Source organism: Sminthopsis crassicaudata, chromosome 4, assembly GCF_048593235.1.
Source record: "Sminthopsis crassicaudata isolate SCR6 chromosome 4, ASM4859323v1, whole genome shotgun sequence".
NCBI lineage: Eukaryota > Metazoa > Chordata > Mammalia > Dasyuromorphia > Dasyuridae > Sminthopsis > Sminthopsis crassicaudata.
Window position 1 is genome coordinate 193277282 of NC_133620.1, and position 25093 is coordinate 193302374.

At 34.0% G+C, this 25093-nt stretch overlaps 1 protein-coding gene across 1 annotated transcript in view; it reads right to left on the reverse strand.

Moving 5' to 3' along the window:
• SLC16A10 (solute carrier family 16 member 10) overlaps positions 1 to 25093 on the reverse strand; it is a 107468-nt gene that overhangs the window by 41305 nt on the left and 41070 nt on the right. The window contains exons 2-3 of the mRNA XM_074310091.1: positions 4935 to 5079; positions 375 to 840 (exon numbers count right to left, since the gene is read on the reverse strand). Coding sequence (XP_074166192.1) covers positions 375 to 840; positions 4935 to 5079 — 611 coding nt within the window. The remainder of the gene's footprint in view (positions 1 to 374; positions 841 to 4934; positions 5080 to 25093) is intronic.

The window sequence follows — 25093 nt, forward strand, 5'->3', positions numbered from 1 at the left end:
TGACTTCATGACAGAGACCTTTCTTTGGAAATCATCTGTTCCAAGCTTCTTGACCTTTTTTTCACCTATAGTCATTATTTCAGTTTTAAAAATAGCTTTTTAATTGATTGGATTTTTTTGTTTTCTGTTTTCTTTTCTCTCCTTGGGGGAGTATGTTAGGTTTTTGTTAAGGACCCAAAGCCAACTGTGATTGGCTATTTAAGAGATTCTGATGGATGGTTTGACCTCAGATATTTACAAGAGACTCTGGATTACAAGGAGGAGAGTGTTTCAAAACAGCTTCAGCTTGAAAAATTATTTGTTTCATCTACCAAGATATTCACCTATAAAGTATTAACAGAAGATTGCAAGATAAGCCAAAGAAGCACACTTACCAAGTGAACGTAAGGCACAAAATATCCGAAAAGTGCAAGTGGGATTCCAAAAGCCCAGACTGAATAACCTGTGACCTTGAAGATGGCAAAATTAAAAATCTTTTTGGGACGGTTGAACTTTCTCCTTGAAAAGAGAAAGAATTTTTTCTCCCCTTTTTTCTGATTGTCTTTATATTTGTCATCATCACCATGAAAAGGTTTGTAGGTAAAGCCAGCCAGAAATAGGACAAACATGAAGATGCATAAGACTCTGAGTGTGTTGAACAGGCCCAAATTATCAATCAGTACCCTTAAAAGTAAAGGGAGTAATATTGTGAAGACGCTGCTGCCAGCAGTGACGATGCCATTCACCAGTCCTAGGCGTTTCTTGAAATAATGTCCCAAAATGACCAATGATGGCTGGTATGTAAATGAGCAGCCACAGGCAAATATAATTCCATATGTGAGATACAGAGGCTCGATGGAGCTGTATGAAAATGAAAAAAAAAAAAAAAGGAAAATAATTTTCACTACTGGTTATTATAATGACTAAGATATGCTCATTTTAAAAGTAAATGCAGACAATATCATTTTCTCAAAATTATTGATACTAAAATCAGTCTATATTCTCTAGAAATATTATTGAGGAAAGGGGAAGTGAAGAAAAAAAGAAAAGAAAAAAAAGGAGAGCTATAGGAAAAGAGGAAGAAAAAGAGCAAAGGAAGAAAAGTAAACTATTCTTAGGTACAGAATTTTACACTAAAAACAGCTTAATTCAATTGGAATGGATATAAATGTCTTTTGTCATTGTGTGACTAATAGTAATTCCATGACCTCAGGAAGACTACAATGTTTCAGATGAAATAACCAGGGTTCTTGGAAATTTGTAAATAAAATAAGAAAATGAAATCTGGCTCAGTAGAGCCAAGAGTGATAGTTTGTTTTTCCAAATAGATTTGATGAAAAGAATTAAATTAGATTTCATTTATTAGAACATTTTTTGAGGGGAAATATTTTAACATTGATCATACATTGTTTATAACAACTATCCACTGAATTAAAACAATCTGTCAGTAAGAGAGGTTTCACTACACTACCAGTATGCATCTAGAACATTAGCAAAGAGTTTTTTTTTTTTCTGTGATCTGTGGATCAAACATCACCCTACTTTATGTTGCTTTTGATTATGTAAATAATACAACTGCCCTTAGATAAAATGATATCCATTAATAGTTCTAGTTCTAGTTTATTAGCCTTGAACCCATGAAAATCTTTACAGAATCATAAAACATTCAGAATAACATTGACAAACTGGCTCAAGTAAGCAAACATTTTATAAAAATAAAATACTATGAGATTTACTGAATTCTTTGAAATATAGAAGGTCAAGAATAAAAAGAAAGTTACTATAAATTAGTACATATTACAAACTTAGAGGCTTCAGTTAATTATTCAATTTTATTTGATAAGCATTCAATGTGTGAAGTCAATATTTTTAGGTGAAGTTCCTGGGAAAATGGAAAATCTAATAACAGGGATGGCAAAGCACTAGAACCCCAGAAGAATCAAATAAAAATGAATCATGTGGCCAAAAAATCCTTCCATGTCCATTCCCAAATAATTTCAAGACCTGTTTTAAAACACTTGCTCCCAGAAGCTTTTCCTAATATGGCTTACCCAGAACGGCCATTCCTTTACTCTGTGTTATTTGTCCATTAAAAGTACTCCTTCAGAAAATAATAATTAATAATTTAGCATCAAAGAATACAATTATTCATCTAGGTGAATTTCTCTAAATAATCAAGACCTCCCCTAACACTATCTCCTCATTTGCCATTTGTGTTCTCTTTTCCCCTTCTCTTCATCTCAAAGCTCTCTGAACCATCCTACACTCTCTTCCTTTCTTTTAACATGATAGCCCTTCTCCCTGCCCTTCTATATATGCCATTATCTTATCCTCCTTGTCTTCATTTAATAGATTGTCCCCTCAATTATCAATTCCTGTCTACAATCATCAATCTCTTCTTGTATCCTGGTTCTTTTTCTATTGCCCACAAACATGCCCAAGTCTCCTCTATTCCTAAAATACTTTCACTAGACTTCATCATCCTCTCAAACTATCACCCTATATCTTTCCTCCCTTTGTCTCCTTTTACAAAAAGGCATCTATTCTGGCTGCTACTAGTTTTATTACTCCAACACATTGCAATATAACTTGTGAAACTATTTTCTCCAAAGTAAGAATCTCTTAATTGACATATCTGGTGGGCTATTTCCCCCTCATTCTGAATCCTTCTTTATCATTCTGCTGTATTTGACACTGCTAGCTATACTTTCCTCCTGAATACTTTCTTTGGGATATTATTCTCTTCTGGTTTTCCTTCTCATTTGATCACACAATCTCCTGTCATAATTCAACCTGATACCACTCTTCATAACTGGTTATTCTCAAACACTTTGTCCTAGGATTCTCTTGTTAACCTAATTAATGTGTTTATCCATCCCCAACCTTTATCCTGAGCTTCAGTACCACATTACTAACTGCCCAATAGCCATTTCAAGCTGGATATCTCAGGATCTTAAACTCAACATGTCCAAAGCAGAACATTATTTCTTCCAAAAAGTCCCTTCTTTCACATTTTCCTATTTCTGTAGAAACACCAGGTGTATATTCTCTTATTTCCCCTTATAAAATCTTATTCAAGAATCATTTTCTATACTAAGCTTTTCTTGATCTTCCTTAATTACTAGTGTCCCCTTCATTTACTACTTTGTATTTTTTAACTTATTCCACGCTCAATGTTGTATTGCTAATAGAATATAAGCTTCTTGACAGCAAGGATCATTTAATTTTGTCTTGTTTTATACCCAAAATAGTACCTGGCATATATAGTTAGTAAACACTCAAGTAACATAGTACCTCTTACATATGAACAACGGACTTTAATAGAAGAAATATGGTCTCCTTTGGTATAAATGAGAAATCTGTTTAGATGTTTAAAACATTCCTTGAGAGTAGAAATAGCTTAATTTTTAAAAATTTGGGGTGTCCAACCTTGCATATCATAAGTACTTTATAAATGATTGCTGAATTGAATTTAAGAACTGAGGTTTTGAAAGAAAAATACTATTTAAATCCAAGATTCTTGATATTATTCTATTTCTCAATCATTTATATATTTATTTTTTAGATTTTTTTTTTTGCACTTTTATTAAATGAAAAGATCTCTTGCTATCTTTAAAATAATGCCAAAATACAACAATGCTCCCTATTTTGGACCAAGCTAGAACCCTATCATTTTAATACTATAGAAATATTACAGGTATTTGTTCACATACATTATAATAATATTCACAGCAATTATTCTTATATAGTTAATCTTTTAATCTCCCCTCAGTTTTCTTCCAGTGATTCTAATTCTTTCAGACCTTCCCAAAATCAGAACTGGGTAGGGAAAGGCAAGGTATGCAGGCGGGAAGTCACCAAGGGTACAATACACAGGAGGGTGCAACACTGCTTAATATTACTTTTTGCAATGTACATATTTTAAATGCCAAAAAGAATTCTGCTCTCCATGATACACAGGGATTTTCTACTAAGCCAAATCACCTGGATAGCTCAAAGTCTCTAAGGAACAAAAATACACAGAGATTTTAATTTAAAAACCTGGCTAACTATATATGTATGCTTTATCCCAGCTCTGGACCTTCCTTTTAATAATTTTTGCGGCTCTCCTCTGAAATATTTCCAAGTTTTTTACATTCTTCAGTTTGGTACATAGAATTAGACTCAACTGGGCTCAATATTCTGGTAAAAAGGATCCAATCTAAGTAAATTGGCTTTGTCTCTTCTTATTGGAGATTCAGTTACTAATGATTTCCTTAGATTTCATATTACAATTCATTTCCATTAAAATGTACCAATTGTCCAGCATTGTTCACAGCTTTTACTTCATTATTTTAGTACTTCAAGGATTCAGGATTGCTTTGGTGTGGATTCTCCACCTATTAATATAGATTAACTGAGCTTCATTCCATGTTGTTTCTGTTCATTTCTTCAATGTAGCCAGCCATTGATCATTCCACATTCCAATCCCTTCATTCAAGGTATAATGTCCTATTATCTGGGGTTGGACTAAATAATGAAATTCAACACGTTTTCTACACTATTGATGAAAATATTAAATCTATGAGCTTAAGAATGCTACTGGCTTTGTTACTCCCTCAAATGGCTAATACCTCTGATCATAACAACAGTTTTCCAAATATGTTCTCTAGCTTACAAAAATAAAAATTCAAAGAACCATTGCCTTAGTTACATTTCCATTTTTAGGCTTAAGTTTGGTATCCATCCACCTTTCATTATTTGCTTCCCCCAATTCTAACTGACTTGAATCAGAGAAGCAAGGTAACAGTATCCTTTTGCTGGCTTCTGCAAATATTTATGAATATCCTCATTACAAGAAAAAAAAATGCAAATCCTAAAAGGAATTCTGATCTGTGGCTGCTAAGGAAGAACTTAATTACTTTAGGATATCAAACAGTGCTTGACAATCAAATATGAGGACACAGAATCCTTACCTTACAAAAGAACTAGACATAAGTCCAATGAATCCTATAGCAGCCCCAGCAACGGCCGTTTTGCGACATCCAAATATGTCTGTGAACACACTCACTATAGGGCAGCAGAAAAAAATCATCCCCATGGACAAAGAACTCACCCAAGCTGTAAAGAGAAGAAAAAAGAAGATAAATATGTATATTTCAACATGTAGTAAAATGATAATATGGAAAATCTTTTTGAATTCAATTTGACTAAAGTGAATAAATGAAAAGTCTCAATCACATATAGCAAATTGTGTGTGACCTAATGGTAAACTAGTTAGAGAAATACCAGCAATTTGTCAGCTTCTAAAATGGAAAGCTTATTCTCTTATGTAGGTTAAATATTCTCCCTGTAATCTTAACTCTAATAATCTACACTCTCTTTAATAGATGGAGCTTTTATTTTCACATACAAGACAACTAGCAGAAAAGACACTTATTTAGGGGGAGTAAGGCTCAAGTAGGATAGAAGAGACAGATCTCTAAACATTAGTAGAATGTTGTTGTAGAGACAACAATTAGGGTAGAGTGCAAAGCTGAGGTATAGGAGAGGACAGAAAAATAGCTAATCATAGCCTGCCATCTGGTAGTTTCCTATTTTAATTAATTGCTAAGCTCAATAGTTTCTAAACCACTGGAAGATTACAAGTACTCTGTAAGTTCTTAATCTTATGATTGTGGCACTAATAAAATATTTGTTTAGTAATGATGAATTTTTCCCCATATTTTTGCTATGTAATCAAAAATTCCCAATTAATAGAACCAAACTAGGGAGGTAACATTCCCAACTTTTAAGACACATCTTCTTAAACAATGCATTTATTTGAACTCCATTTCTCCTATATCAAAAAAAAAAAAAAGGAATAGAAACCACAGCTTGAAAGGGTAGACAACGAGGAGGGTACAAAATATGAAAATGTCAGTTCTAGTACAATGGTCTCAGTAGTAGAAATCAGGAAAAGCTAAGGCTTTCTGAATAATATAAGAAGATAATTTTTTTAAAAACCCCACATTCTTGAAAATGTTAGATGTTACATGCAGATTTCACTAATGTTAATCTAGGGAAGCAAACTTATTATTTTATGTAAGATGTAAGAAAGTAGATGTTAAAATTAAATGAAACACCAAAATTTATCAGTAGGTTATATGAAAGTCTAGAGTGTTAGACTCTTTCTAGCCTATTCTCCTTTTGGAATATTTTTATTTTTCATTCCTACTATACCACCTCCTACAAGTCTCCATGACTTCTATTTCTTTGCTCCATTCTTCATACCTAGCAGACTAAGTGCCCTCCAACACTTCCTTCATCGTGGCGCATTTCAGATTCCAGAGTTTATCCCAAATAAGGACCTCCAAAGAGCAAGCCATGTGGTAAATTCAAAGAGCTTTTTATGCATACAAAGAAAAAAAAAGGGAGTTGACTCTCCAAGCAATAATTAAGCTGCTTAGTGAGTGGTAATATCTGAGTACTTAAATGAGGCAATCTCTAAGTCAGATTTGCTGTGGATAATGAATGGAGAATTGATCACAATCCTTTTTGCCTTTTTCCACTTCTACCTATAGGTCCCAGATTTCTTAGCACTGTAACATCTGGTTTAGTTTTATTGCATTATCTTTAGCTGAGAGGAAAATGTAAAACATAAAACCAGGACTGAACTGTCTAAAATTTGCTAAGGAATGAATGTCCCAGTAACAAGTAGGTTTTCATTCCAGTATTAATATCTTATTCTTACTAAAATCTAATAGGATTTTAAAGTTTGCCATCATTCTTTTCCTAAACCATTTGGTTTAATTTGCACTAAGATTAAATCCCCAAGATTATTAGTACATCACAATAGTCTATTTGGAGTCTGGCATATATAAATTTTGTTATAAAATACAGCAAAACCAGACAGACACTCCACAAAAGTACCATGACAAAAGGGGAAGAGAGGAAAATGCTCCTTTCACTGGTACAAAGATACTAGTTGTTTAAGTTCAGTTGTGTGAGGAAAGGTCAATGCTAGTAACATTTTACAGAAGTTAAGATGATATTTGTTATTCAAAAATAAATATAAAACCGATCAAAAATATGAAATGTTTCAAAAAATTTTCCCCTTCAACTCCAGCTTATTTCAACATACAGATTCCTTTACAATTATCAGAATCATCACATCTCACATATTTTAGACCCAAAATATGTTTTCAATTATTATAGGAACAATGACACTTTGAAAAATTTCAAATAAATAGAAGCCACCCACTGTGACTAGTACTCTGCTCTGCATACATCTTTTTGAATAAAAGATCAGAAGTGCAGCCAACCTATGTTCCCATTTCAATTTACCACTCAGGTAAACTGTGTTATGTACTGTATTAGGCACAAAAATAGGTTAGATCCCATGGGTTCAGAATGCCAATAAATATGGTTGTTGTTTGTTTTTTAACTGACAATGTGGGATGAAAAGAATGATAGTTGCTGGCTAACATGAATCCACAATCTCTTCCCAAAGTCTTCACATACTTAGTTTTAATCCATTAGAACACATTTCTAAGGAGCAGCTATATTTTGTCTCAGGAAACTACACATACAGGAGGATTGAGTAAATAGCTACAGAGAGCTTGAACGGGATATTAGATTGTCTCACACACACACACACACACACACACACACACACACACACACACATACACACACACGAGTAAAAATAGAGTTTTATTAAAACTGCTTCAGACACTGTAAGATGGGAGCCCTGGTGGCTTCCCCTTCTTATGGATGGCAATATTCAAACTTGTGGTGAAAACTGTCAACAAGTCACACCTATCTCAATTGCTGAATCTGCTGGTTTCACATTTTACAAGTGCCAAAGAAAACAAATGAGGGTGATATGATTTTTATTTGCTTCCAACTTCCCACTCACAACAGAGTCTCTAATGGAAAGCTTCTTTGCTCTCCACATTTATTAATACTCACACGAAAGTAAACTAAAACCAGACATTTTCTAACCTCTTCTCCATCCATCCTAGACATAGGAAAAACACATGTACAGAAGTAGTATTTATTAGGTGGGGAATTCAGCTAGAGGGAAAACTTTATACTAAAATTACACCAAAAAAAGCAAAATAAAATACTTTCCAAATATTACTCTTTTTTGCTCAAGATTTCTCTATTTGGAAATGGTCTAATTTAAGGGAAAATAACAAAAAGGAGGAAAAAAACCATTTCATTCATATTTAAATTCTGGAACAACCAACCATTTTCTACCTTCAAATAAAGGGATCAGTTGTTCCGGGTGAGGGGCTGAATTTGTTGTTTTGAGGTTTGTTTTTTTTTAATGGCAAGAGTTAGTGGCAAAATTTTTAAGGGCATAGAGGATTCCTATTCCAAAATACCTTTGACAAAAATTTTATCGTTTTGTCTGTCCTCATTTAGAAATCCTCTATTCTCCCTGATTAATGGCTCAATGAAAAGACCACTTAATCTCTATCTATATGATCTTAGGTAAATCATTTTACCTCCTTAAGTTTCCTCATCTGCAAAATAAGGTTCTTGAAGTAGATCACCTCTCAGATCCCTTCTAGCCATAAATTTATCATATAGAAATAAGAATTATGATAGGCAAAGATGAGCTTGCACACTGAGTTGAGGATAAATAAGTGTTCAATTTGGCTAGAACTACTCTTTTCAACAGTCATTATCTCTGTGCTATCTCCTTTCTCTTCTATATGATAGCTACTGGTGGTACATTTTTATGAAAAGTTAAGAGAGCTTAGAGATTCCTGCTCCAAATTACAATGGGAAAATTTAGGTCAGGGAGGTTAATTAATGAGCCCAAAGCGACAAATTACCCCACCTTAAAAAGTGGGATTCAACCCCAAATCTAATATTCTGTGCATTATACTACACTGTCTTTTTTCTATCATGGTATATAGTTTCAGAGGGAAGAATTAGAACCAACAGGTAGAAGTTACATGGCAGCAAATTTCAATACAATATCAAGAACTTGTTAAACAAGACAATATTTCACAAGACTGAGGAAAGCTCCTTGAGGAAAAGGACTGTCTGAAGTACTTCTCTGTACTTCCTACTGTGAAGTCTCACTGAATCTTGCAATCAGGATAGCAATATTGATTTACTGAAGTAAGGCCATCAATAGGCATTTGTTCAACAAATAAATGAATGAACCATATTAAGTCCTGAATGAAGAAGTAGTGATGTTGTAGGTGTTTCTTGCCCTCTGGATGTCTTCTAGGATCACTTCCCAGACAAATATTCCAAGATATAGAAGCATGACACTAATGAGCTATATAGCTTCAGCTATAACTTCTGTATCTCACTTTCATCATCTGTATAATGGGAATAGTAATACCTGTTCTACCTACTTCACAGTTGTTTTCAGGAACAAATAAGAAAATGGATCATCATAATAACAACACTAAAAAATAGCTAGCATTTATAAGGGGCTTATACTGTGCTTTACAACTATATCTCCTTTGATCTCCACAATAACTTGAAAAGGTTCTATTATTTACCCCATTTTATAGATAAGAAAATTGAAACTGGGACACTAATACATGGTTGGTAGAGTTGTGAAAGAATCCGGCCATTCTGGAGAGCAATTTGGAACTATGCCCAAAAAGTTATCAAACTGTGCATACCCTTTGATCCAGCAGTGCTATTACTGGGCTTATATCCGAAAGAAATACTAAAGAGGGGAAAGGGACCTGTATGTGCCAAAATGTTTGTGGCAGCTCTTTTCGTAGTGGCTAGAAACTGGAAGATGAATGGATGTCCATCAATTGGAGAATGGTTGGGTAAATTATGGTATATGAAGGTTATGGAATATTATTGCTCTGTAAGAAATGACGGAATACAGAGAGGCTTGGAGAGACTTACATCAACTGATGCTGAGTGAAATGAGCAGAACCAGAAGATCGCTGTACACTTCAATGCTGTATGGGGATATATTCTGATGGAAGTAGATATCTTCAACATAAAGAAGATCCAACTCACTTCCAGTTGATCAATAATGGACAGAAACAACTACACCCAGAGAAGGAATTGAATGTAAAATATTAGCACTACTGTCTATCTACCCAGGTTACTTATACCTTCGGAATCCAATACTTAACATGCAACAAGAAAATTGGATTTACACACATATATTGTATCTAAGTTATACTGTAACACATGTAAAATGTATGGGATTGCCTGTCATCTAGGGGAGGGAGTAGAGGGAGGGAGGGGAAAATTTGGAAAAATAAATATAAGGGATAATGCTATTAAAAAAATACTATAAAAAATATACTGTCAAAAAATTATAATTATAAAATTAATTTTTAAAAGATTAAAAAAAAAGAAAGAAAAGAAAATTGAGGCAGATATTTGGAATTTGTCTAAGGACCCACAACTAATATCTGAGGCAGGATTTCAACTCAGGTCTGCTTGTCTCTAGCTTTTAGCACTTTGTCCACTGTCTAGCTGTCTCAAGAGATATTCACAATGGATGTGAAAGCAACAGAACAAAGGGCTATCCCAATCCAAGCTATTATATTTTAAATATCAACTGTTCAACATAGTCATAATAATGGAAAGAGAGAGAGAGAAAGAAAGAAATCTACCTTCCCCCATTTTAAAGAAAATTTAAAATGTATTGGCCTAAGAACAATAAGTACATAATACCACACAAATCCAAGAGATTAAAACTTTAAAAACAGTCAGTATTAAATTCATGTTGGACAATTTAATATAGCCATGATTTAATCTTTTGATCACATTCTTTATTTTTAAAGCAACTTTTTAAAAATCAAATACCTCAAAACCTCAAGGTTCAAAAAGGAAAAAATACCATTATATTTCTTGATAAATTTTTAGAGAACATTTCATTTTTAACTACTCAGCAAGTCTAACAGGCAACAAGATTTTATTAAGTATTAAGTATTGTTTATGAACTACTACAGTTGGAGGCAGAATGTAGTGAATATCAAAGTAATCTTCATTTGCAGTCAAACATTTATCAAGTGTCTATTGTTTGCCAGGATCTTTGCTAAGTGCTGGGAATACAAAAAAGGCAAAAGATTGACTCTACTCAAGAAACACACAATCTTATAATGGAGGAGAAAACATGCAAGCCGCTAAATAAAAACAAAATAAATTGGAGATCGTTAATAGGAAAGGCATTAGAATTAAGGAGGATCAGATGGAAAGACTTCTTTTCAAAGTTAGTTTATTAACTGGAACTTGAAGGAAGCCGGGAGGCAGAGAAGAGAAAAGAGAGAAAGCATGGAGAACAGTTATGGAAAGCATTCTGATTCAGGAGATGGATTATCTTGAGCAAAGAACATCAAGAAAAGTGTCACTATGGTGGATATAAAGTATCTGGAAGGATGGGGAGGGAAAGTTATGAAGGGCAATAGAATTTATTGAGTAAGGGAGATGACATGATCAGATCACTTTAGGAAGATCCACTCAATTGAGTGGAAAATATTTTGGAATGGGGAGAAACTGGTGACAGAGAGATCAGTTAGCAGGTTATTGCAATAGTTCAGATATGAGGTGATGAGGAGCTTGGATGAAGGGAAAGGAGATGTGATAGTGGCAGGAGAGTGGCAGGCATGTGAGAAAGGTTATGAAGATAAAACCAACAGGCCTAGTGTTTGTTGTAAAAACACTATGGGAGGGATAATATAAGAAAGTAAGGAATCAAGTATGATACCTGAGTTGCAAAGCTGGGAGGGTGGTGAAAAACCTGGCATAATAGGGAAAGTGAAATTTGTACTGAGATCTTTTGACTCTTATTACCATATCCATCATACTTTAATCACCTTGAAAATTCTTGAATAGGGTGGCACAGTTGATAGAGCACCAGCCCTGAATTCAGGAGGACCCGAGTTCAATTCTGGTCTCAGACACTTAATACTTCCTAGCTGTATGACTCTGGGCAAGTCACTTAACCCCAGCCTCAAAAAAAATAAAATAAAATAAAATTAAATTAAATTAAAAAAAAAAAAAAAAGGAGAATAGGATGATGCAGCTAGCTTCTGCTAGATCTGTAGCACGTGGCAACACTTAGAAATTACAAGTCAGTTAATCAATGCTTATTGAATTGAATTGCTTTCCTATGGTTCAATTTAGGATTAATCCATTCTTAAATAAAATTTTAAAAGAAGTTTTAGCGTAAAATAGCAGATTTCTTGTTGGAATATCTGTTTGTAAATCCATCTCTGTCCCTTACTGGCTCTTCAACCTAATCAGATCACTTGACTCCCCAATATTTATCTTGTCATTTTTTTGAAGAGGATTGATGGCATAAAGAGGTGAACTCTTGATTTGCTCAAGATCTCTGAAATTATAAATCCTTTAGAGAGTAACATGAACTTTTGTTAAACTGCTGAAGCTAAATTGTTTTCCAGGAAAAATAATCTGATTTCACAAAAGGAAATCTGAGTAAAATGATTTATTTTAAAGAAAACGTTCTTGTATTATAAGACTATAAAAGAGACTGTAAGCTTGTTCAACTCAACCAATAATAGGCATCTGAGCCAAGAACTGGGGACATAAAAATGAAAATGTTATGTGAAATAACAAATATGCAAAATATAGTTTTCAAAATACAATTGAGAAAGAGGGTAGGAGGAATCAGAAAAGATCTCACGTAAGAGACGGCAATTGAACTAAACTTTAAAAGAAGCTAGTGACTCTAAAATGAAGTACCTATTCTTCTAAGAGTTTCTGGAGGAAAATATACTTATACCTGCAATAATTCTTGAGATATTTACAAAGCAAACATTAATCAATTAAATTAGTACCACTTGGAGTAAAAAAAAAAAAAAAATTAAAAAAAAAAAGTTCCATTAACAAAGGCTAGTGACCTTGAAAGTTTGATCCCTGGCTCTGTATATGTATATGCATATCTCTAGTACTAGAATCTAAACTTCTAGGTTAGGGCTCAGGGTTCAAATATGGAGAGGCTGGGCTCAGTACTGATCAGAAACAAAATTTGGGGTACAGAACTGTAATAAGGCAAGAGGGTGCAATAACAAGAGTTGTCCACTCTCTGAAAACTCAACCTCCCAGTACAAATGGGAGGGAAGAATGTAGTCCTAGAAGAGTACCACACTGGTTTAGCCCTTAAAGTCACAAAGTTCATGCTTATTCTCTTTAAAGCTTAAGGTTTTTCAAAGATATGAGAAAGAAGTGGGTGAAAGTGGGGAGTCCTGTTCTTTAAGGAATGATTACAAAGGAAATGAATTTTCCCCCTTTTTTATTGCTGTGTTGCTATTCATCTATACAATAGAAATGATTCCCATGTGATTAAATAAAGGCCAGGCTAATGAGAGTAGGGAAGCCATTGATTTTAATACGACCTTTATTAATGTTTGATTTAAAAGTAGTTTTGGTTTAAAAAACAACTATATTTATATTTGATTATCTTTTATAGTAAAGCTTTATTTAGCTTTTTCTTCCCTAAAATTTTTTAAAGTTGAAATTTTCCTTAGATATCTCAAAAATCCAAATCAGAGGTTAGGTTGTAACAGAATTTCTCAGCTCATACCCTGCCCTATATTTTTCCTGGGCAAAAAATAAAAAAGTTAATCCAGAAAAAAACACTAATTTTCCATTCAATGAAACTGGTTTGGGATTAAGTATTTTAAAACATATCAAGGACTTTACAGAAAGCTTTATAATTCATACTGGTTACCCTTCCCTACAAAAATCTGTGCTAAACTGAACAGAACAAAGTTCAAAAATCCTATTAATAATAGCCTTATAGTACTGAGTCTTGCTTATAAGTGAATTTTGGTCCTGAATTGATAAGAACTTTATTAGACAGAATATTTAAGCCTATCTAAGACCTGTATTGTCAGCAGAGGTAGAGATTAAAATACTGAGACAAAAAAAATAATAATAATAATACCTGTTTTGTGCCTGACAAACTTCTGAATGATCTTACAATGGAAACAAAAAATGGCTCATTACTTACTGTTAAACATGTCATGCACAAACAAGTTCTTATATTCCAAGAAAGTATCAGCCCACACAGACAAGTTTCCACCTAACAGGCAGATTTCTATCATAATGAAGCAAATGCCTTCTTGCATATTAATTGCTGTCTTTCTGACTTGCTATCACCTTCAGCACTATTTACCAACTTTAGATATTAGCAATTTTTATCACAGGTAATTTTGCCAAGATATCAAAAAAAAATAACACTGTAAAGATAAAGTGAATACAGAGTTACAAACAACAAATTAAAGATGTCAGGGGCAGTGGCAAATCTAAACCTCCCTTCCCACTCAGATATTATGGAAATTTGACCATTCATGCATTCATAGAGAATGAGTTTATACTATACACAGGTACTATACTAAGGAAAATATAGAAATACCTAAGACATGATCTTTACCACAAGGAACACATTCTAATTAATGGAAATGAATGACCTGAAGAGGCAAGATGATGGAATGTCCTGTGATAAGGACAGGAAATAGTCTAATTTGTGGGAAGAGTTGCTTTCAATAATATCAGAAAAGTAGTCTGGAATCAGATTATGAAAGGCTTTATATTTAATCTCAGGGGCAAGATTGGAGTTGTTCAGGTAAAAGAGGGATATGGACATATCTGTGTTTTAGGACTGTCAGGCAGTTATGAAGAAGATATTCAAGAGGAGAAAGATTGGATACAGAGAGATCAATAAATAGGCATGGAAATAGTCCAAAAGAAAGATGATGAGAGCTTGGAAAAGAGTGGTAGCTATTTAAGTGGAAAGAAGATGAGAAATGTTATAGAGATAGACTGATAAGGCTTTTTAACTAACTGAATATGACATGCAAGGAAGACAAGGGTTGGTAATAGTAGCCAATAATTTAGGCAGTAATAGCACCAATAAAGTAGCTACAAATATTTTTATTTACAGACCTAGTCTATGGTGTCAGCAATAAGACTATATAGCTCCTTCTACATTACTAAATTCCTCTTCTAAAATTGAGAAACTTCTATTTTATAGCAACATTTACTGTCCTAAACCATTTCAAAGTGGACCTGGTGAAAGTATGGATAGTACCCAAGATAGATAAGTCTCTTCTGTTTAATGAGTCCTCATTCTCCTTGATCATATTATATTGGTAGCCTGTGTGTGCTCTGCTATGAAACAACTAGCCAGGTGCATAACAATATTATGTTGACAATATAACAATAGCTAGGGAGTGAAAGTGGAGGAATACTAATAGAGAGGGAAGAAAACAGTTAATAAGAAACTCATATGTATAACCACAAACTGAGCTGTGATACATCAGTGAATAGATGATTAAGATTGTTTCAACTGCCAAACAAGGATTTATGATGGGGAGCATGTCTTTTATGATGATATGATATAACAAAAGGAGAGTTTCTCCCATGAGAAATCCCAAGCTTCATTGTCTGTAACACAGGCATTGATCCTAAGGAACTAATTATAGTAAAATTCCAAAGTATGCCAAACATCTTTGTTTTGATGGGCAATAGTAAAAAGAAACTTGGAATATCAAGGAGAATTATTTTTAAAACTGGCATAAAGAATTGTATGCTTAACTCTATTTATTTATTGGAGAGGCATTTGAGGTTAAGTGACTTAAAATTTAAACAGGTGTGTGTACACCTAGTAAGTATTAAAGGTCTAAGTTAGGATTTGAATTCAAGTGCTCCTGCTCTATTCACTGTTCTTAATTTATTGTAAACTTTTATATCTTATGTACTATGTCTTTCATACTAGGTTTGCTAGACTATAAAACAAGAGACTAGAAAGCAAGACAATTTTTAAGAGACAAACACTGACAGATTCATAGCTTTCATCTACAGAGTTTAAAGCATTTTACATAAATCACAGGGGCAGTATCAATCCGGTTTTCCTAATACAACTTCCCTAGATTTTCTGACTCAAGCTAAGAGTTGGAAATAACCCACATGTTATGTAACTTTCTAAATACAAAATAAACTTGCCTCAAGTTATAATCTGATGATTTTCGATGTTAATTGGAATCTATTCAAAGATAGCCCAATATTTATTTTTGGACCAAATTTATGATGTCATTGTTTTAGGAGAGTCCTGGGAGGAAAAAAAAAAAACTAGAAAAGCAGATGGAAAGTTGCTCTGCAATTTAAGTTCTTAGACAGTTTCCTCAAGCATTGAGAAATGTCTTGGTCAGTGTGTGTAAAAAGGTAAAACTTGAACCCAGTCTCTGACTCTGAGGCCTGCTCTTTATCCATTATACTAAGTATCACACACAGAGACAACACTTTATGGTATAATCTTTTTACAAATGTAGATTACAATCAAACTTGTCCTTTGAAAATACATCATGTGATTTAAAAAGTTATACCAGCAATTTGTATTCAAAAAGCATACTCAAACTTTTATCAACATAACATTTAAAATGAAGGTTTCAGTTACAGATATTTTGTATCTTTTAGGGAAAATAAGACTACTTGACTGAAGAAACTTTTGCTCACATAGTCAGAATATTAAAAGTTGTGCAATTACCATTCTGTTAGTAAATGATAGACATTACTTCATGATTTCCTGTTCTCCTAATTCATCATGCAAAATAAATTCTTTTTTTCAGAAACATGTCCATCCTTTCTTCCCAGCTAATATCTAGAATCTGAACCCATATAAACCAAAATTTCTTCTGCTCAAAGCTCTGAGACCTATTTGGTACTCTCATCACTTTTATCAAATCTTTCCAGTTACAGCTATCATCATTCTCCATAAATTCTATCATACTCTTCTACATACTTCTAGATAGTCAGCATCTTGGTGCTTAAGCGTCCCCTTCCCAACAAATGTGATTTCCACACACCAAATTTTTCCTGATACCTAATACTGCCAAAATGCATCCATTTCCAATTTCATCAAAGTTCTTATTAGCAATATGGATGATTTAATTTAAACTAAGATGATAATAAGTAATAACGGTTTAATGTATTATCCCTCTCAGACAACATTTGCATTTTTATATGGCTTTATTGCTTTTAACTAAGAACAAGGTAATCAAGTAATTTAGAGAACTTACAGGACTACTACTGAGGCAGATTCTTTGGAATTAAGGGACCTGTAAATTGATCCTGATTCTGATTGTAGTCATTGTTTCTCAGTAGAAGATGTCATTTGCTACTTTCTACAATGTTGTCCGGAATCAAAAATGTTACCACTTTGGGCTATTGGTTTTTTTTTTTTTTTTCCGAAATTTGAAACTTGCCAAGCTTGAAAAACTAATTCGAACACTGTAAAAGTTATTTTTTAAAAAGCCTTTCATTTTCAAAACATATGCATAGCTTAACATTCACACTTACACAACTGTGTTCCAAAATTTTTTTCTCCTTCCCTCCCCCCCACCTCCTATCCTAGATGACAAGTAATCCAATATGTAAAACACGAGCAATGCTTCTATACATATTTCCACAATTATGGTGCACAAGAAAAAAAAAAGGGAAAAAATGAGAAAGAAAATCAAATGTAGCAAAAAAATAACAAAAAAGTGAAAATACTATGACATTGTGATCCCCGCTCAATCCCCACAGTCTGAGTGCACTCTGGGTGCAGATGGCTCCCTCCATCACAAGTTGATTGGAATTGGCCTAAATCACCTCACTGTTGTAAAGAGCCACATCTATCAGACTTAATTATCATATAAACTTGTTGCTGTGTACAAAATTCTTTTGATTTTACTCACTTCACTTAGCATCGGTTCATGTAAATCTCTTCAGGTCTCTCTGAAATCATCCTGCTAATCAATCATATTCCATAACATTCATTCAGCCATTCTAGTGAGCATCCACTCAGTTTCCAGTTACTTGTTACTACAAAAACAGCTGCCACAAACATTTTTGCACAAGAATCCCTTTCCCTCCTTTAAGATCTCTTTGGGATATAAGCCCTCTAGAAACACTGCTGGATCAAAGGGTATGCAAGCTAGTTTGATAGCCTTTTGAGCATAGTTCCATATTGCTCCCCAGAATGGTTGCTTTAGTTCACAACTCCATCAACAAGATATTAGTGTCCCAGTTTTCCCATATCCCTTCCAACATTCATCATTATCTTTTGCTGTCATTTTAGCAAATCTGAGAGGTGTACTGGTATCTCAGAGTTGTCTTAATTTGAATTTCTCTGATCAATAGTGATTTGGAGCACCTTTATCCATATTTTTCATAGGATCAGAGATCATATTTAATTTCATATGAAAATTTTCTGTTCATATCCTTTGACCATTTATCAATTAGAGTATAGATCACAACTTAATGATCAAATGATTTGCATTCTTTTAAATTTGAGTCAATTCTCTATAGATTTTAGAAATTAGGAACTTTTGGATGTAGAAAAAATTTTCCCAATTTACGGCTTCCTTTCTAATCTTGTCTGCATTGATTTTGTTTGTACAAAAACTTTTCGTGTAGAAAACAGTTTTAATATAGAAAGTGTGTTATTCTATTCAAGTTTCATAACTTTCCATTTTATTATCTGAGACATCAAGTTTATAATTTCTGGGGCCACTAGTTGATATAGTGGATAGAGCATCAGCCCTGAAGTCAGGAGGACCTGAGTTCAAATCTTACCTCAGACTTGTGTGAACCTGAGCAAGTCACTTAACCCTAATTGCTTAGGGAAAAAAAAAAGTAATTTCTTATTAATTGCTTATTTCTTGCCTAGTCACTAAAATGTTGATATCAAATATCAAATTTTGCTTTTCTGACACTGAGTTCAACAGTACAGCCAATTTCTTATCAGTTGAAAAATAATACTTTTCCATTTTCTCTCAGCTTTCATCTCTACAACCTTGTAAAAGAATGCAGCTGCCATTCCAAGGCTAGTTTTAACTCTGATGCAATTCAGTCAGTAACTATCATGTTAATCAATGAAATTGCTCTTGTAATCTTTTCCTAGGCCAATCTTAGCATTCTTAATAAGAAAAATTCCTGCTTAGCTTTAAGCCCATAAGTATATAATAATCAAAGCAGTCTTTTTTTTAAGCTACTCTTCTATGAAAGTATGGCATACCCTCAATGTTTCAAGAGAATGAGGCACAGGATTTCCTTTTTAATATTAATCTTTTCTCATACCCTGCCCTTCTTTGCAGAGATGGGGGACTGTGCACATAATACAGTGCATATAACACCAGATTTTCTTGATATTTTAGGTTAATTTTATTGAATTTTTCCTTTTTTTATTCTTTGTTGTAATGAATGATTTTCTGGAAGGAAAAACTATTCAATATAAAAATAAGGATATCTTTTAAATTATTTTAAAAAGAAATATTTACCTCATAGGAGATATTTAATGTTGTTCAAGCCATTTCAGTCATGTCTGACTCTTTGTGACATTATTTGCAGTTTTCTTGGCAATGATACTGGAGAGGTTTGCCATTCCTTTCTCTAGTTTACTTTACAGATGAAGAAACTGAGGAAAATAAGGTTAAGTGGCTTTCCCAGAGTCACAGAGCTAATGAGCACAGGGAACCTATGTGGCTCAAGTAAATAGAGTGCTGGACCTGCAGTCATGAAAACTCATCTTCATATGTATTCTGATGGAAGTGGATATCTTCAACATAAAGAAGATCCAACTCACTTCCAGTTGATCAATGATGGACAGAAACAACTACACCCAGAGAAGGAACACTGGGAAGTGAATGTAAATTGTTAGCACTACTGTCTATCTACCCAGGTTACTTATACCTTCGGAAGCTAATACTTAATGTGCAACAAGAAAATGGTATTTACACACATATATTGTATCTAGGTTATACTGTAACATACGTAAAATCTATGGGATTGCCTGTCATCAAGGGGAGGGAGTAGAGGAAGGGAGGGGATAATTTGGAAAAATGAATACAAGGGAAAATATTATTTAAAAAATTACTCATGCATATATACTGTGAAAAAAATTATAAAAAAAAAAAGAAAGAAAAGAAAACTCATTTTCATGAATTCAAATCTGCCCAAACGCTTACTAGCTGTGTGACCCTAGGCAGAGAGTTGGACTATAGTATTCTTCTATGTAAAACAGGCATTGGACTAGGGGACCAATAAGGATCCTATCATTCTATAATCCTCTTCCATGTCTAACAAAGATGCAGATCTAAATATCTTGGACACATATTGTATAAACCAACTACCCCCCTCCTACATACTAGAGTATGCATCAAGTAAATGTGTAATTTGATGACATAAAATTATGTGTAATTTTAAACTCATGTTATTTTCAAAAAATATTAATTGTATGGAGCAGAGAAGAAACAAAAAGGGGAAGTTATCAAGTAAAAAAGAATAAATTTGTTTTGATTGGCTCCAGAAGGCAAAACTAGGAGCAATGGATAGAAATTACAAAGAAGCAAATTTAAACTTGAGGTTGAGAAAGCTTTCCTAACATATCAGACCTAGTCAAAGTCAGATAGACTGCCTCAGAAAGTACTGAAGCATTGGAGGACTTCAAGCTATGCCCAATGACGATTTGAATTCTACGTAGCAGAGATCTTTGCTGGATTAGAGTAGATAGTTCAAGATCCCTTCTGAAGTTTTACAATTCTGAGAGGAAGTAGATCTAATTAGAAGAGCACACAAAACAAAGCATTTCATTAATGGACAGAAGATTACATGAAGTAAGTTAATTTGGGGGCTTACATATGTATCGCGAGTAATATGGAGTATTCTTCATCCAATGGGGTTAGATGGAATTCACAGAAAAGTTAAAACTTTGACTTAAACTAAGTTTGACAGTAATAGAAAGAAGGAAAGATGTTATGTCTTGGAAATGCAGCATGAGTAGGGTCAAAACAGTTGACAATTTACTTACTCAAAGTATCCTCTAAAGAGACCCATCCATAAACAATCCACCCATAAACAGCTTTTCCAACTATCTTTATTCCAGCATCTTCAGGGGAAGAGATGGCAACCTCTCATATCCACTTCTGTGGGAAATAACAAACTCAAGTAACAAATTGCCCCCCCCCAGGAATTAATTATGTGGCAAATAAAATATTAGTGCCAATTTCATAGATAAAATTGAGGATGACAAATTAGGCAAGTCAAAATACCCTCAGGAAAATCTATTTACAAATTGCAGCCCAAGGAAAGTTTCAAGACTGAAACAAGTGCAGAGACTTTTGTTTTAATGATTGTACCTCATTAATTAGCTTTTACTACTTCTGGTAAAGCAGCACTAAAATAAATTATGGGCTTCTTCAAAAAATCTGGCCACACAGGCTTCAGTTCAAAATCTTACTAATTAATGGAGAACTCTAAAGATAGCTTGAGGCATTGAATGTGACCTTTGACAGTTATTAATGGAAATACAGAAGTAGGAAGAACAAACAATGATAGGCAGAGAATGGTAAATATTTGTTTTTCCTTCAAGTGCTCCAAAAAGAGTATTTCCTACTTGAGTTTTTTGTAAAGATCGTGTATATATCTTAGCAAAATTCATACTAAAAGTTACTACTACTTTCTTCCATCTCTCATCAATAAACTGGGCCAAAAACATATAAAAATAGAAAGCCTGAATTGTACTATTTTCAAAGGATCTCAATTAAGAGAGGAAAGAAGAGATTGAGTTTCTTTCTAACCCAAAGTGTGATACAAACTCCCACACTTCCTAGCCACCACCCAAAAAAGGATTCTGTTCATTTGTTTTGAATGTTTTATTTTCAAAATAAATAGATTCTTTACAAAGGCACTATTCAACAAGAATAAGGTGCTATAATGAAAGCCTCCAAATTTATGCTGGCAGGATACACTAAGCTTCCACAGCCAATCTTCATCACCTGAAGTTTACAAGCACTTAATTCTTGGCAACTATGAAGCAAAGGGACATTTCTATTCTATGCTCCCCTCTGTATTAAATCTTGTGAAAGAATCTTTTATTTTCATAGCACTTTTTCCTAGGGCTTCAAAGTGATTTTTTAAAATGATAATGAGGGTGCAAATTGAGATGTACTTTTTAGACACAGCCAATGCAGGACTTTTTTTTTTTTTTGCTAGAATATGCAAATTTTTACAAGGGTTTTGTTTTTCTTTTTATTCCCAATGGGAGAGAGAAGAGAAAATAGATTTCTAGTAATGAGAAAAAATTGAGTAAAAACAAAATAAAAATGATAATGTCATACTATCTTCACATATGGAAAATTATAACAACATTCTTCCAACTTTGCCTGTGTTCTGTACTTCTTTCATGGTCTTCCTTCATTGTCATTTTATTGGTGCAATGGTGACATGAAATAGGAATCAAAATCAGTTTCTCTCACATGCTAACAAAGGATACCTCCTACATCCTGTTAGCTTTCAAGTAGTTAACAATGTTCTCATCTGTTCTTTTCTATTTCTACTGACAACTATCCCATTATAGACCCCTTGTTATCTTCTATCAATGCTATCACAAAAGCCTCCTAAACAGATTTGCTGTTTCCAGCATTGACTCTCAAATTCAACCTACAAATAACAAATATGATCCAAATTATTCATCTGCTCACAATTCTCCATTATTTACAAAATATTTTGTAATATTATACAAATAAAGTATACAAATTATACAAATAATACAAAAAATAAAATTTTTCACCCTACCCATATATTTGTCATTAACCTTCCACAGTACTTTTTTGGGGGAACTCTAATGCATTTATGGAGCATAATATATATTACAACTGTGTCAGTATCTAATCCCTGTTAATAGAGTATAAATTTCTTGAGAGCAGGAACAATATCTTATCTAAACTTTTTATCTCTGCCATCATACTCATCAATACATGGCTAACACATTGAATATTTGTCTTTTAAATGCAATGTCTTTTAAAAGCAATGAAATTTCTTTATAATCTGGCTCTGATACTTCACTATCTGATCAAAACCTTTTATTACTCTCTCTTCCTATGTCTCATCTTCCTAAACCTATTTCTTTGCCCTTATTGACACTTCCAATCCCTATACCCCACAGTACCTTCCCAGATTCTTATCTCAATGACATAGTTGGTCATTTCAATCAAGTTGTTCTTGATTCTTCATATTTCCCATAGATCCAAGAAGTTGCTAAATGATATTGATTTTATGTATAGAAAATCTTTCCTATTTGTCCACTTCTTTCTATTCATGTCCACCCCTACTCTCAGTTTAAATCCTCATCACTTTTCATAGACTATTTAAGCCTCTTAATTGGTTTTCTCCACACTCCAATCCTATGACTGCTGAAATGATTTTCCCCAAAGGACTGGTCTGATCATCAATTCACTTTTCATACCTCATAGGCTCACTGAATGAAATCCTTCATTTGGTACCCTTCATAACTTGGCTTTAACCTACTTTTCTAGTTTTATTATATATCACTCCCCTTCTGGTATTTTATGAGAAAGCCAAACAAGCCTTCTTCTAGTTCCTCACATACATCGGAAAATACAATTAAACTATCTAAATATTAATAGGAAATTAAGGCATGATACCATCCATGTAACAGGAGAATAAAAAGAAAGAACCAGCTTGTATTGAATGTAATGGAATATTACTATGCTAGGAGACTGGAAACCTTGCCCCTACTTTCACCATCTTTCTATCCCTGGAGACTTCAAAATCCTGTCCAGGTGGCCATACTCTTACCTGCCCAGTACACATTTCTTAGGGAGTGGGAATTAATGGCTAGGAAACCTACTATTTCAAAATTGTACCCTAGAGGTCAAGGGGTTCTGATTATGTAAAACACAAAATATATATTTTAAAGTAAATGTGGCTTAAAAAAATAAAAGTAAATGTAGTATCAGGATATCGCATTGAGAAAAATGGCAACCAGAGCTAGATAATTCTGGAGACTTTTACGGAAATATGAGAGAAGAATTTCATCAACTAGCAACTTGGTATTTTCCTGCCATTTTTCATTTTGTGTGTGTAAGTATACACATATATATAATGAACTTTACTGACATCAATGCAATTATTGCAAAGAACAGGGAAAAACATTATGAAATCATGAATCTCCCTTATCCATCTTGCCATTCATTGAGTGAAACCTCCACAATACCCCATGAGATAAACATTTAAGTCAGTATCAGTGAGTTTTGTCAAATGCAGTGACCAATCAAAGCTTCAAAAGAATGACCTTATTTCTAGTTTATCACTTCTCTGGCAAAAGATGAGGAATTCTTCACCATCACACAATTTCAGACATGGTCAATGTATGGGCATCAGAGACATATCTGCACAGTGTCACCCAGCCAGCAAGGAATGATCTGGCAGGAGGTGGCAACGGGGCCTCTTGCTACCCCAACTGTTGGCTTGCCAAGAAGTCTTTGCAGGGTTTTGATACCTTGTTCCCAAAATACAACCTTTAAAATACTCATTGGAAACAAATCAGACTCTGAGACAGAGTCCATTGTCCTCAGTAATCTGGCAGATCTTCAGGATCTACAGACAAAAAAGCCATCTCCCCCCCACCTTTTTTTTTTCCCTGAGGCTGGGGTTAAGTGACTTGCCCAGGGTCACACAGCTAGGAAGTGTTAAGTGTCTGAAACCAGATTTGAACTTAGGTCCTCCTGAATTCAGAGCTGGTGCTCTATCCACTGTGCCACCTAGCTGCCCCCCCAAAAAGCCATCTCAATAAAAAGTATATCCAGAGTTGGAGAAACAGCAAGATGATAGAGTCCAGAGGTATTTCAGCTCCAGATTAGCAGCAGGACCAAAGAGCACCTTTAAAGAATTTTTTCAATTCATCTAGATTCATATGAAAATGCTCCAAGTCATTATTGATTAAAGAAAGCAAATTAATGAAATTTAAAGAAAGCAGATTTCAGAAAAGCCCAGAAGGATTTAAACTAACTGATGCAAAATAAAGTGAACAGAATCAGGAGAACATTGTACGAAGTACACTTTTTTTCTTGCTTTTTTTCCTTTGTATTTTCTTTCACAACATGGTTTATGATACTGATACCCCAAAACTCTGAAAAATGCTTAAAGGAGAAAACCTCCTTGGACTCTGCCTCAGAGAGGGGACTCTACCCTCAACTCAGTCCAGAAACCCATTGAATTCAATTCAAATTCTAACCCTGGCTGAAATCCAGCCTGGAGCCAACCGGGGACTCCACCCACATTCCCTTATAAAAGAGCCAAACTGGAGCCTTCTCTTTGCAGAGGTCCCAAACATGGCAGC